This window comes from Gossypium arboreum, chromosome 2, assembly GCF_025698485.1.
Source record: "Gossypium arboreum isolate Shixiya-1 chromosome 2, ASM2569848v2, whole genome shotgun sequence".
Taxonomy (NCBI): domain Eukaryota; kingdom Viridiplantae; phylum Streptophyta; class Magnoliopsida; order Malvales; family Malvaceae; genus Gossypium; species Gossypium arboreum.
Genome location: NC_069071.1, coordinates 3,339,850 through 3,353,299, shown reverse-complemented (window position 1 = coordinate 3,353,299; position 13,450 = coordinate 3,339,850). Strand labels below are relative to the sequence as shown.

At 29.2% G+C, this 13,450-nt stretch overlaps 2 protein-coding genes across 4 annotated transcripts; one reads left to right on the top strand and one right to left on the bottom strand.

Moving 5' to 3' along the window:
• The first annotated feature begins 2,937 nt into the window (after positions 1 to 2,937).
• On the top strand, positions 2,938 to 6,332 carry LOC108468002 (BTB/POZ and TAZ domain-containing protein 4-like). The gene is made up of 6 exons (XM_017768847.2): positions 2,938 to 3,347; positions 3,730 to 4,020; positions 4,376 to 4,506; positions 4,736 to 5,042; positions 5,120 to 5,433; positions 5,993 to 6,332. Exons 2-6 carry the CDS (start codon positions 3,784 to 3,786, stop codon positions 6,129 to 6,131), a joined length of 1,128 nt encoding a protein of 375 aa, XP_017624336.1. The 5' UTR covers positions 2,938 to 3,347; positions 3,730 to 3,783; the 3' UTR covers positions 6,132 to 6,332.
• A 3,796-nt stretch (positions 6,333 to 10,128) lies between these two features.
• On the bottom strand, positions 10,129 to 12,608 carry LOC108468163 (uncharacterized). Of its 3 annotated transcripts, XM_017769036.2 has the most exons (6): positions 12,409 to 12,608; positions 12,259 to 12,331; positions 11,450 to 11,596; positions 10,766 to 10,831; positions 10,410 to 10,476; positions 10,129 to 10,177 (listed from the first exon to the last, which is right to left on the bottom strand). In XM_017769036.2, the coding sequence occupies exons 1-6, from the start codon at positions 12,438 to 12,440 to the stop codon at positions 10,143 to 10,145; spliced, it is 420 nt and encodes a 139-aa protein (XP_017624525.1). In that variant the 5' UTR covers positions 12,441 to 12,608; the 3' UTR covers positions 10,129 to 10,142. The 3 variants fall into 3 exon arrangements, with proteins under 3 accessions (XP_017624525.1, XP_052879640.1, XP_017624524.1); XM_053023680.1 differs by lacking the exon at positions 11,450 to 11,596 and having other exon boundaries at positions 12,409 to 12,604; XM_017769035.2 differs by having other exon boundaries at positions 10,129 to 10,476; positions 12,409 to 12,593.
• Between the last annotated feature and the right edge of the window lie 842 nt (positions 12,609 to 13,450).

Below are 13,450 nucleotides of genomic sequence, written 5' to 3'. Positions count from 1 at the left end.
CTTCATAAACTAAATTTTGTTGCCCTTAGAACCTTTGATTTACTTATCTCTCAAGTAACAATATATTGAATCTCTTTTCTCAAAAGATTAAGTTTAATTCCATACTATAACTCATTAGGAATCAAAATCCAACTCGAATTTTCCTTATTGAGTTGTGATCTTATGGACAAGTAGTAGTTACGTTTTCTATTTATAATTTATCAAGTATCAATAACCCCAAATACTAATAAAAGTATGTCAACGTGTCAATAGGGTTACATGCTTTAAAAACTAATGAAAGCATTCACACACTTATTCAATTATTAATGCATAATTTTATATTAAAAAATAAAAAATATTCTAGAATAATCTAAAATTGTATAAATATGGTAATAGTGGTAATAAAATTAACTTGTCGATTGAATTTTAATTCGACTGACATGAACATTGTTACTAATATAGAAGTATGTGAATTCGAGTGCACTGAATATTAATTTTAAATCTGTAATATCATATTATAAATAATATTAAAATTCAATAATATTAAACATTTGAAGCACCAAACCCCTAATAATTTGATAGTATAGGGTGGATCATCATCAACCTTCCTCTAGATTTTCGTATCGAGTTTTATTAATTTTAAATTTTAATATTATAATATAAAAGTATAATATGCATACGATAAAATAATATATCTTTCAAAAAATTAATAAAATATAAAAAAATATACTAAAAAGAATAACGCACATGTGCAAAAAAGAATAATGGGAGAAGCATCTTTGACTGCTACACCGTACCGGTCCAGCTCATTAACCGAACCAAAACAAAATTGGCTCTGCCCGACCGTCGGCTTCCTCTATACAGCAAACAATTAGCTGTAGAAAAACACTGCCAAAATTTAATTTAAAAATTATTTCAATTAAATAATTTTTCATCAAAATAGATTCTGCATTTATTTTTAAATTTTAATTTATATTTAATTAAAATCTTAATTAAATTGATGTGACAAGGAGTTAATATCACTAATTAATCATACACGAAGTAGTTGAAATGGTTAAAAAATTTATAAAAAAATTATGTTTTATCATGGTTGAGTTTCTATTAATTTTATATAAAATAATAATAATAAAATAAAAATATTTTTATGATATGGTATAATGAAGTCAAGTTGAGCCGGAATATTGAAAAGCTTGAGCTCAACTTGAAATTCGAAGCTTAAACTCGATCAAACATTCTCAATTCAAAATATAATTGAACTATTTGAACTTGAGCTTAATTAAATTCATTTATTGATTTTTATATACAAGCTCGAATTCAAGCTTAATTTAGCTCGTACGTTTTCAAGTTCGAGCTCAGCTGAATAAGGCTCAAGAGTGTTTGAGTTAAGTATTGCTAATATCAAATTCAGCTCGATTGATAGTTTAAATTTGAACTCAGCTTGATAATTATTTAATCGAGTTCAATTGAACTTGAATTATTTGTAAGTACACCTTATATTATGATTTTTAAACCTTTAAATTTATAATTTCAACAAAAACTTTATTTTATTTCTACATAATTTTTAATAAATATATTTTAAAAATTTAAATAAAATTTCGCATTTCCTTTTTGCAATAAAAAATGAAAAAGAAGAAGAAGAGTAATTCATGACTTTTTTTGCAATAATTTAGTAAAATTTGGGTTTTTTATTAAATTAGGACAAAAAAATAAAAAAATTTCAAAATAATACAAATGAAAAACTATGTACCAAAATAGTACATTTGGGGAGGTGCCGCCTATGGCAGAGGCATGATCACCCATGTCAATTAAAATTCTTGTTCTTTATCATTAAATTGCGGCACAAGACTGAAATATAATAATATAATGTATTTAGGGACCTATTATGCAATTGTTCCATTTAGAATGACAGCCGAAAAAAAGGGGTAAGGGTGACGCCTGACAGTGTGGCGGTACCAAACTTAAAAAATGGGTAATTTCTTTGTTAGCCCTCATTATTTATTATTTTCTTTTTATTCCCCTTCAACTCAATATATTATTTTTAAACAAGCCCTTAACCTATTTTTGTAGTTAAATAACCCCTTAACTTATGGTTCTTACTCATAAAAGCCCTTCATTTTAATATTAAAGTAAATATATTTTACTCAAAGTAAAGCTATTTAAAAAATATAAACTAATTCACATTTTATGTTGATGTGAATAGTTTATTAAATAAAAATAAAATTTTAAAATTTCTTGAGAGTGCTTATATACATGATATTCTTAACTACTCTTTTGAAAATTTTGATTACTTTTTAAATTTTATGTTGATGTTAAATTGTATATAATTTTATTGCATCAACAAAAATTAAGATAAAAGCTTGAAATTTAAAATATATTTACTTTAATATTAAAATGAAGGGCTTTTGTGAGTAAAACCATAATTTAAGGGTTATTTAACTACAAAAATAGGCTAAGGGCTTGTTTAAAATAATATAGTGAGTTGAAAGGAAAAAAAGAAAATAATAAATAATGAGGGCTAACAAAGTAATTAGTCATATTTTAAGTATGGTGCCGCCACACTGTCAGTCGGCACCTTACCCTTTTATTTTTTCAGCTGTCATTCTAAATGGAACAATTGCATAACAGGTCCTTGAATACATTATATTATTATATTTCAGTTTTGTGCCGAATTTAATGATAATAATAATAATTTTGATTGACATGGGGTATGCCTCATAGTGACCTCCCAAATATACCATTTTGGTACATAGTTTTCATTTGTATTATTTTAAAATTTTTTATTTTTTGTCCTAGTTTAGTAAAAACCCGTAAAAATTTACTGGAAGTCAAAGACAGTTGAAAATAAACTGTTAGAATTATTTTATTTAATTATTTTTGCGTAGCGGAGATTAAAACGCGGGAAATCAAGCACGTGAAAAACAGTTGGAGGACGTGGAAGCGCGTGACCGAAATAAGCACGTGAAAACAGTTGGAAAAGAAACGTAGAAGAGCAGAGTGGAATTTGAATAGTAACTGATTTTTTTTTCCCCAAAATTTATTTAATTTCCTTTTAATTAAAATTTTCTAATTTCTAGTTTGTTTATTTGTTTATTTGTTTATTTATTCATTTTCATTTTATTTCTCTTCAGCCTCTGCATCAAAGCTTGTAGGCACTAGCGGTGGCGCTTGAGATAGGCGTCGGCAATTTTGAGTGCTAGGAATATCAGATTCCGCCGGTGTTTTAACTTTTAATTTTGACTCTTGTTTATACTTTGAAGATTTTTTTCAGCCGGAAAAGGAAGCGATCTGTCGTCGCCTTTTCCTTATTTTATTTTTTCTGTTGAACAAATTACGTTAAGAAGAGAAGCAAAAAAAGGAAAAAAGAAAAGGTATGTTATTCATTTACCTCAATTAATTTCAGTTTTTCTGTGAGATTTTGATCTTTTTGAGATTTTTTTGGGAGGAAATCATGTTAACTTGGTCAGTATTGAATTTTGCGTTTCCGTACATCGTTTAGTTTTGATTTGATTTGATTAGAAAATGTGAAGATTTGTTTTAATTTTAAAATTTTTTTAATGTTTCAATTTCGTGAATTTTTAGATAGTTTTTGGATCCGTATGTGGATATTCAAGGGAATATTAGTAGTTTATACGTTTTTGATAATCATGTTCATTGATTTTGCTCCTTTTTTAAACTTAATCTTCTGTTTGATTTTGCATTGCAATTTGTGAAATCGCTGATCAAATCTATGCTTTTTTCAATCATTTTCAGATCCAAGGACAAAAAAATTATTAAATCCTTCCAAAAGGGAAGTAAATTGAACGGATGGAAATTATTACAAAGCAATCACCTCAAGGTTGCAATAATATTTGTCCAACGCCACCTCCATTACCAGGCCCAGCTATGAACTGTCGGCGTAAGGGATCGGCAACAAAAGGAAACAGCTGTGCGTTAACAGCCACGAGAGATTTGTGGGATAACCTCTTTGATAGGGGCTATAGGGCCGATGTTACAATTAGAACTAGTGATGGTGGAATCATCTATGCACATGCCGGTGTTCTTGTAAGCCCCCTCCTTGTATTTCCATCTCAGATTTTAATGATTGTAAAAAGCCTGTTTAATGTCATGAACTAACCCCAAATTGTGTTTTTTTTTTTTCTTTCTTGTTTGGCTCATTCTTTCATAATTTAAACTAATTAAAACACTCTCAAGTCCAAATATTGATGAGTTAGATAAGCTTTTTTTGGTTTCTTACACAGTTTGATAGTATATGCAAGTTTTAGACCATAGACAATGATCAATCCTCTGTGTAAGTAAATAGTTATAGGCATTGAAACGGTGGGGTTGTGACATTGCTGATTTGCATGATTTTGTTCTTATCATTGATTCAATCCATTGACTAGATATTTGCCTACAGGGCATGGCCTCTCCCGTCTTAAGAGGCATGTTGAAACAAGCAAAAGGTGTTGGCCATAAGAGATTGATTTCAATCCACGGTGTTCAGCACGACGCAGTTCGTGTTTTCATCCGGTTCTTGTACTCTTCCTGGTAACTACCCTTTCCTTGGTAGAGATTTTTTCGAATACAGTTTGTGAACCAGTATAATAATTGGAAATCAGTTAACATTTGTTCAAAAGATTGACAAGCTAGGAAACTGCCAAACTGGTCTGTACTTGTTCAGTTTTAAGGCCATTAAATGCAGAAATTAGAGCCATTGATATCCAGTTGGCTGCATCATGTTACTAATTTCCTAAGTGTAATTGGTTTTCATCTGTAGTTATGAGCAAGAAGAAATGAAGGAACTTGTCCTGCCATTGTTGGTATTGTCACATGCATTTGTTGTTCCTCAGTTGAAGCGAATTTGTGAACAGCAACTCGAGAACAGCTTGCTTACGCTAGACAATGTCGTTGATGTCTTCCAGCTCTCTTTACTTTGTGACGCACCTCGGCTCGTGCTGCTTACTCACCGTATGATCCTAAGGAACATCAAGGCTGTTTCCGCAACCGAAGGATGGATTGCCATGAAGAGGAGCCACCCAGCACTGGAAAAGGAAATTTTGGAATCCATGATCTATGAAGAACAAGTAAGGATATGTCTTTAAGGCTGTTTTTCATTGTTATTATCACTTTGATCTTAAACTGGTAAATGTGATTTTCCCAGATGGAGAAGGAGAGAATCAGAAAATTGAACGAGCGGAAGATTTACCTTCAATTATACGAAGCAATGGAGGCTCTTGTTCACATATGCAGAGACGGATGCAGGACAATTGGTCCATGCGATAAGGATTTAAAAGACGACCAAAAACCTTGCACTTACGAGGCCTGCAAAGGGATCGAATTGCTTGTTCGCCATTTCGCCGGTTGCAAGTTGAGAGTCCCCGGCGGTTGCATCCATTGCAAAAGAATGTGGCAGCTCCTCGAGTTACACTCCCGTCTCTGTGCGGATTCAGGTTCATGCAGAGTTCCTTTGTGCAGGTAATTAAAAACCAAGCAACATGCTTGATGTCAATTTTGTTCACTAAAATAACTAATCCGCAAAAGTTAGGTAAAAACACTTCTCCAGTCCTTCTCAATTTTGATATTAAGCAAATTGGTCCCTCTTAAAAAATTGAAGTAATTTAATCTCTATTAATTTTGAAAGCAAGCAACTAATTTGTCAATAGTACATAATTTTGATTGGTTTAATAACAAATTTAGCCCTCAATTTTTATATTTTGCTTAAAATTTGTAAGCTAAAATTATTAAATCACGGCCAAAACAACATAATGTGTAAATGTTACGAGCTAAATTTGTTATTATACGAATAAAAAAATGTACCATTGACCAAAACACCAACATTGTGATTAATTGTCTTTAATTCTTCACTTTCGAAATTGATAATGATTAATTATTCTAAACTTTATGAAAGGGATTAATTTGTTAAATATCAAAATTAAAAGAGATTAGAGATCTCTTTACCAAAGCCATTCATTTATCCAATCTTATTTATTCTAATGACTTATTGAGACCCTAACTTTTCAAATTTTTTTTTAAGGAATTTCAAGGATAAAATCAAGAAACAATTTAAGAAGGATGAGATGAAATGGAAAATACTAGCTAAAAAAATCTTGAGCACAAAGAGAATTGGAGATGAACCATTTTTTCTGTCCTCCAAGTCCATCTCTTCATATTAAAATAAAGTTATAGATCTATTTAAGGGTCACGTATAGATCGGCTCCAAACTAGGTTTTTTTCAAGTTTGGATTCGTTCAACACTATATGTAATACTTAAATATGAAAATAAAAACATGTATTAATTACGAAAATATGTATGTAATAAAAATTTATATAAATATTAACGTTTAAAAAGTATACTTTTGTTTTTAATAGTAAAATGGATTATGGGACACATTCGGATGAAGCTTGAATAAGGAAATTAGAAAAGAAAAAAAAATCCAAACCACAGCTACTTAAACGGTACAGATGATTTATTTGTAAATTTTAGTTTCCACTTTTATACCTTTTGATATGCAAAACAGCAAAGAGTCATTCCTTCCTAATAAGCTTGGTTTCTTCTAGTTTGCAAATTGTCAAATATTAGATGAGATATTTTTGCTAAAAATTATTTTTTTTTGAATTTTGAAGATTTCATTTTATAATTTTATTTTTATTTAAAATATGAAAAATTAATTTTAAAATAAATTTTATGTATTTATAAGGGTAAATTCAAGTTGACAAAAATTGTATAGATAATATCTATTTTAAAAGAAAAAAAAACTAAATGAGCTTAGACTTTCACATTGTGCAAATAGTAATTTAAAGCTTGAATGCCATTTGGTATGGTTGCACTTCCATTTCATAACTATTTACAATGCCTATACGATTTTTGAAACATTTATATGCCATTTTAATTCATTTTAAGCTATTTGATACGATGTTTTATATCATCTATTGGTATAATTTATAAGTCTAAATATGTTAAAAAGTTTTTATACTCTTTTAAATTTTAGTTATTATATTTTTTATTTTGAGGTATTAAGTTCTTATGTTTTTTAATTTAAAATCCTGATTCCTTCATTTTTTTGCCATTTAAGTTAATGATGACAAATGTAAAATAATTTTATATGGCCCTCGACTATAATTTTTATTAATTTGGTATTCACACTTTAAAAGTACATAATTTTTAATAAAATTTTAAAAATAAAAATCATAAAAATAAACTCTTTAAAATTTAAAATGAAAATAATTTTAAAGATATAAAAAAATCTAAAGTTTCAACATAACAAGCCATCAAAAACTCAAACAGTATGTCGCCTACCAATTTAAAATTATAAGAATTCCATATCTCTTTTTAACACAATTATTGCTTCATGCTTCATTGTCATCTAAAATTGTCAACAGCCATACCGATTTGAAGTTTCCGTCCACAATCTATATTATTTGGGTAATTAAAAAAATTTCTTAATTCTACCGTTTTTCTATATTATTCCTGAAAAAAAAAAAGCATGAAAAATCCCCTTTCAAACTAATCAAAACCAATTATTATTGTGGGGGCAAATGGACACCTAAAAAGATTGCTATATGTCACAAGAGTTTTCATCAAAGATGTCAACTTTTGTAATCAAGCACTTTCTTTTTTCTTTTGGCTTTTTCTTACATGCAACTTATGACTAATTATGTAGGTGAGATACGCCAAAGGAAAATATCATATACAGTTCATTTATAAAATAAGCTATTTATTTATTTGAAATTTGCTTCAAATATCTTGGTACAGTAATTTTGGTCCCTATCTTGCTTCAATAATTTTTGCTGGTAAGGCAATAAATAATAATTTCTTTCAATGACTAATTATCACGTGCATTCGTAGTTAATTTTTTAAAATTTATAACTACGTATCTTTAGATTATAAATTCTAAATATAAAATTTAAATAAATATCAATAACTATCACTGATAAATATTAAGTACAATAATAAATCATATAATACTTTAAAAAATTGCATATTTAAACTTTAAAAATGATATTTTTAAAAAGGCCATTGATACCAAAAATAAGCCCTAAAATGAATGTTAATAATACCATAAAACATTCACTAGATGCCAAATAATTCATTCAATGAATAATTAACATGTATGTTGATGGTGTAGTTTTTTAATTCCCTAAGTGAAAGTTAAAAAGTGTACACATATACTTATGTTTTATTTTAAAAATTAATTGCACAAGATGTCCTTAAACAATTGCTCTAAAATTTTAAATTAATACCTAATCCTCAAAATATTTTAATTTTGCCCTCAAAATATTAAACTATTAGAATTTGTTAACTTGGTCGTCATCTTAGGCATTAAAATTCTTGTTTGGATATGATGTGAATTATGTTTAAAACATATGGGCTTAAAGTTTAATTAATATATATATATATATTAAAATCATTGTTGTTAAAATTTACTATTTTTTAACACATTATATTCAAGTTGTTCAAGTTATAAGTATGTGTTTAAATTTTAGTTATGGTGTTCTAAATATGCTTAATGTCAAATTCAATCTAACATTTAACGTTAAACTAAAAACTAGATTCACAAATGGACCTAATTAATACAATATTGATATTTTGAGGATTAAATTAAAATATTTTAAAATTTTAAAACAAATTTCTAAACAATAATTTGAAGACTCCTCTTGGCTGTTAAAAAAATAAAAATTAAGAAAATTTATTTGTAAAATTAGAAAAACTCCATCAATCCAAACTTAAGCCTTAGAGATGACAGTGTAGAGAGAGACAACCATCATCCCTTAAAGGAGTAGTCTTCATACATCGTAGAACAAATATGAAAGACACATTAATCATACCCAAAAGAAATAACTTATGCAATAAAGGTACATTAAGTTAAATTCTACCATTTTCAAAACCTTATGTGATAAACATATTATCAAATATATGATGCTATGTCAACTTGCTATTTTCACGTAATACTTAGACAAAACTATGCCATTTTAGTTAATAGATTTAACGACTATCATTTGAATCAAAGTTAAAATTTTAAAATTCGAAAAGTATAAGAACTAAAAATAATCAAATTAAAGAACATGACTAAATCCATAATTTATGCATATTAAAAGACTAATAGCAAAATTTGACCTAACGAATTTAACAAGTTTTTCTTCAATATCAACACGCTTGTCAAGATGCACAAAAAGTTGAGTGAAGTTCAATAATTTATAATTTTTGTTGGCCATCATCAAATAAATAATTCTAGAGAGAACTCTTGAAATTCTTCAGTCTTTTCATCAACGTGATCAAATATATAACATGAATGGAGCTCATTAAGAGGTTTTTGTACTTCCATGGACAAGTTATTCACTCATCTAAAAGTTTTTCAAACTATTAATACTGAAGTCATTTCTAAATTATTTTTTATGGGTATAAACATGCACATCAAGTCTATACTAAGGGAATAACTTGCAAATAGGGTCACTTAAATGGGCAGCCTAGTGAAAGCTGCTTTTTACCCTTTATGGAGAGTTCTTTGGTTATTATTTCATAACTGGACAATTAATGACATAATTCAGCCAACAATGGTGTCCTAAATCGAAAATCCCACAGCCAATAAAACTGGAAAAATCAAAATTCAACATTGAAATTCATGATTCTAAGGGAAAGGGTTAAATCACTATTTGGGGTCTAAACTTGACAATTGTTCTCACGTTGGAGCCTAAATTTTAGGATTTTTAAGGAAATATCAGGGACTAACTTGTACAAAAAAAAAATTCAAGCCTCAATGTGGGAACAATTGCCAAGTTTAGAATCTTGGACAAAAAAGTTCAAACCCCAATAGGGGAATAATTACTAAGTTCAAGGCCTAACTTGGACAAAAAAAATGTTCAAACCCCAATATTGGAATAATTGCCAAATTCAAACCCCAAAAAGTGATTTAACCCTAAGGGAAACCATCCCTATAACAACAGTTCAAAACATCCAAATTCAGAGCATATGCAAGGCAAAGGTTCCAGCTATCAAGTTACCTGCCTGTGAACTGAGCTATATATATAGATAGATTCTCAATTCACTAAAGCCACCAACCTTAAAGAACCAATGGTATACTATAATTTTAAGCTATCATTTCTGTTGATACTTTGTACATTCACAAATTCTCGCGTTAGCATACAGAGAAACGTCCTCCAGCAGTAACCAGCTTTGATTCACGAAGTTAACCACATTCACATTCAACGTCAAAGTTGTTTTCTACAATAGGAAAAGACCTATAGTGATCTCAAAGAACCAACAAAATAAGAAAAAGAAAAGACCGAAATCGCTTCCAAAATATACAGCAATCATTGAAATTCAAAGGATGGAGAGAAAATTTTTAACACTACATTAAAAAGTTACCAGAGTTTATGATTGAGATTTAAACTCGAACAAAGCTTTTTTCACAATTGTTCCTTGCTCTTTACAAGAACTAAAGGAGCGGAATTACCTGCTTCATCACCTTCAACGCAGGCTGGATCAACTAAAGCAGTGGAAATGTTACCGTTGTTTTCATTCTGTTCAAGTAAAAAAAAAAAAACAATAGTATTAGACAAATCATATCCAGTACTCTGGTTAGAAGTATAACCAAAATATACTTCAAAATTCAATGAGATAAAAGATTATACATTTAACATCTCCTTGGTATGTAATTCTATTAACAAGGTCTAAATATCGAAAACATACAACACACGGTTTAATCAATTGGTTCATACAGTCACTTAAAAAGGCGACATTGAACAAGAATACCAGCATCTACAACGGCTTTCCGAGTCCATTGTACCAAAAGGAGAATGAAAGGCATACCTTTTTGTTTACAGTTTGAGCCTTCATAAGTTCATGAAATTTACGCATCAACATCTCTTCTTCTACCTACAAATAGGAAACTAAGGTGTTATTCCGGGTATTTTTTGGTTGAATTCTGGTCTTCATCTCTAGACTATACTCAAATTCGGGATTGAATTATTATACTTTAATTTGGCATAATTTGATTCCTCTACTTTTATAATATCATTTAATACACTTAAATCATTAACTATTCTTGTTAAAATACTAACATGATTCTTTTATTTATTTATTTATTTATTTAAAATCCTACTTCCAACTCAAAATAAATAAATAAAAAACCCTACCACCTAGAATCTACTACAAATTTTAACAACATTTTCAATGAGATCCTCCCTAATAAGCATTGTCCTCTTTACATCAACACTGCAATTCATCCTACCCATTACCAAAAGTCTAAACCCATTACTAACTTCATACCCCCTCCTAACTACTTCAAACAACTTGGTGAATTATTTGCCTGAGGGTAGATGCACCATCTCAGCTGTTAAATCGTTCACTAATACCTACTGATTATCCAATAAAAGTTCCATAATCAACAATAGAATTTCCCAAATAGATAAAATCCAGAGCCACCAAGTGCTTCAAAATTCTATAATCAGAATCGTTACCTCCAAGGTTAATATGTCCAGCAACGATCTTTACCTTGAATATACCCTCTTTAATGGTAGAAAGAGAGACACGAGAAGTATCATCACTAAAACGAAAGATAAAGGCAATCCCAACTGTAGAGCTTAGGTAGGCATTCGCACTTTCACTACATGCAGACTGCTCTTGCAGTAATTTGCTTCTCTGTACCCATGTCATAAACAACAACAATACCAGAACTGTCATCAAAGCAGGAGATAAATGACCGCCTCTGAATAGTATAACCATTAAATCTATTCTGTAAAATCTAACCGACAAACACTCCCACCTATTGTGTAAAATCGAACCAACAAATGGCCTCACAAACTCCCTCGTTCTTGTAACAACATAATGACCCTTACAACTATAATCACACACAAACTGAGAAACCTTTGTCCTAACGGTAGTCATTTGACAGTACTGATCAAACAACAAAAGGTTATCACAACCTACACTAGGAGATACTTCACTATCAAAAGCCTTAGCTAATACCCTTGCAAATCTCTTAGACTCATCAACTGAACCAAACAATGTTTTGGATCCAAATACTCATTATCTTGTTGTTACCAGTAGACTTGAAACTCGAGCTGGGTGTTGGAATCAAATCTTTGGTTCCTTCAATATTGATCACCTCGTCAACATTAGCAATAATCTTGGTTTCATCATTAACCCCAGACATCCCCATCTCATTATAATTTGTGTTAAGCATTTCATCGAACACCTTGGCTTTATTAGTGTCTCTACTTAACGATTCTTATTTTGAAAATCACTTGGACTGGCAAGACAAAATTAAACCATGAAAAAATAGAAAAAGAAAAGAAAATAACCTGAAGCTTATGCAATTGATGAGAAATTGATGAATGAGATTCTAAAAGCAGCTCATTCTGCATCTCCAAATGCCTAAAAAATATAAATTAAAGAAAAAAAGTAAGCCAAAATTTCGTGAAAAATAAAAATAAATTAGGGTTGAAACTTACTTGAATATTTCGGCGGTGTATCGTGGATCCATACACGAAATTGAAGATTCAAATACACTTCAATTAATTATTTTTTCGCCAAAAAAGGATCAAGAACACAAATACCCGTCCTCCTATCTTTCGCAGTCGCGAGCATGGCGCCAACGCGCGGTTCCTTTATTTAAGGGACGGGTTCTTATTTCATAATAGGTTAAATTCTGCTATTTGTCCCTGTACTTTTACAAAAGTTGAAGATTTAATCTCTATACTTTTAAATTTTAAAATTTCAGTACTTACTAAACAATAATTGTTAAATTTTATTAAACTAAGTTATGATATTTTCAAATTCTGATGTAGTAAACATATTTTCATGTATTATCCATATTAGTTTGTTATTTTCATACATTACTCACTAAAAATAATTTAGTTAATAGATTAACAATTATCATTTCGTCGAATGAAATTTTAAAAATAAAAAAGTAAAGAGACTTAAAATGATCCAAATGGATTTAACTGCTACTATTTGGGTTAAAACTAAAATTTCAAAATTTTTAAAATATATATATAAACTAAAATTGACCAACTTACAAATACAAAAACTAAATATGATCAAATTAAAATAAAAGGACTAAATTCAAAACATTCACAAAATATAAAACTAATAGCAGAATTTAAATAATGTAAATTCACTCATGATAAAAGATGTCTTCGTGTTGTGGGCAAAATAAATCTCTTGAAAAAATTAGACTCTATCGTTATTCAATTTGACAAGCACTCAACTCAACTCAATTGATTTAAATTCAAACACGATTCAACTCGATTTAATCATGAAGAGAAAATAGTTTAGACCAAATATATCTCTCTTATTATAAAAAAATTTATTGAATTCCCGTGACGAGAATTTCTTTTTTTTTAAGTTTAAAAAATATTTTAAGGATATATTTAACTTTTAAATGTTTTATGTATAAAGTAAAAGTTAGATTGCATTTTGTTCTCTCTACCTAAATATTGGATAAATTAGTCCTTATACATCAAATCAAATAATAAATCGGTCATTTCTATT

Excerpts from the sequence above, each read along its gene's own strand:
- LOC108468002 (XM_017768847.2), top strand. The coding sequence starts at position 3,784 with ATGGAAATTATTACAAAGCAATCACCTCAAGGTTGCAATAATATTTGT. Across the intron at positions 4,021-4,375 it reads ATGCACATGCCGGTGTTCTT|GGCATGGCCTCTCCCGTCTT; the intron begins GTAAGCCCCCTC and ends ATTTGCCTACAG. Across the intron at positions 5,434-5,992 it reads TGCAGAGTTCCTTTGTGCAG|GAATTTCAAGGATAAAATCA; the intron begins GTAATTAAAAAC and ends TTTTTTTTTAAG.
- LOC108468163 (XM_017769035.2), bottom strand. The coding sequence starts at position 12,440 with ATGGATCCACGATACACCGCCGAAATATTCAA. Across the intron at positions 11,597-12,258 it reads ATCAATTGCATAAGCTTCAG|AGAAGCAAATTACTGCAAGA; the intron begins GTTATTTTCTTT and ends ACATGGGTACAG. Across the intron at positions 10,477-10,765 it reads CTCAAACTGTAAACAAAAAG|AATGAAAACAACGGTAACAT; the intron begins GTATGCCTTTCA and ends TTACTTGAACAG.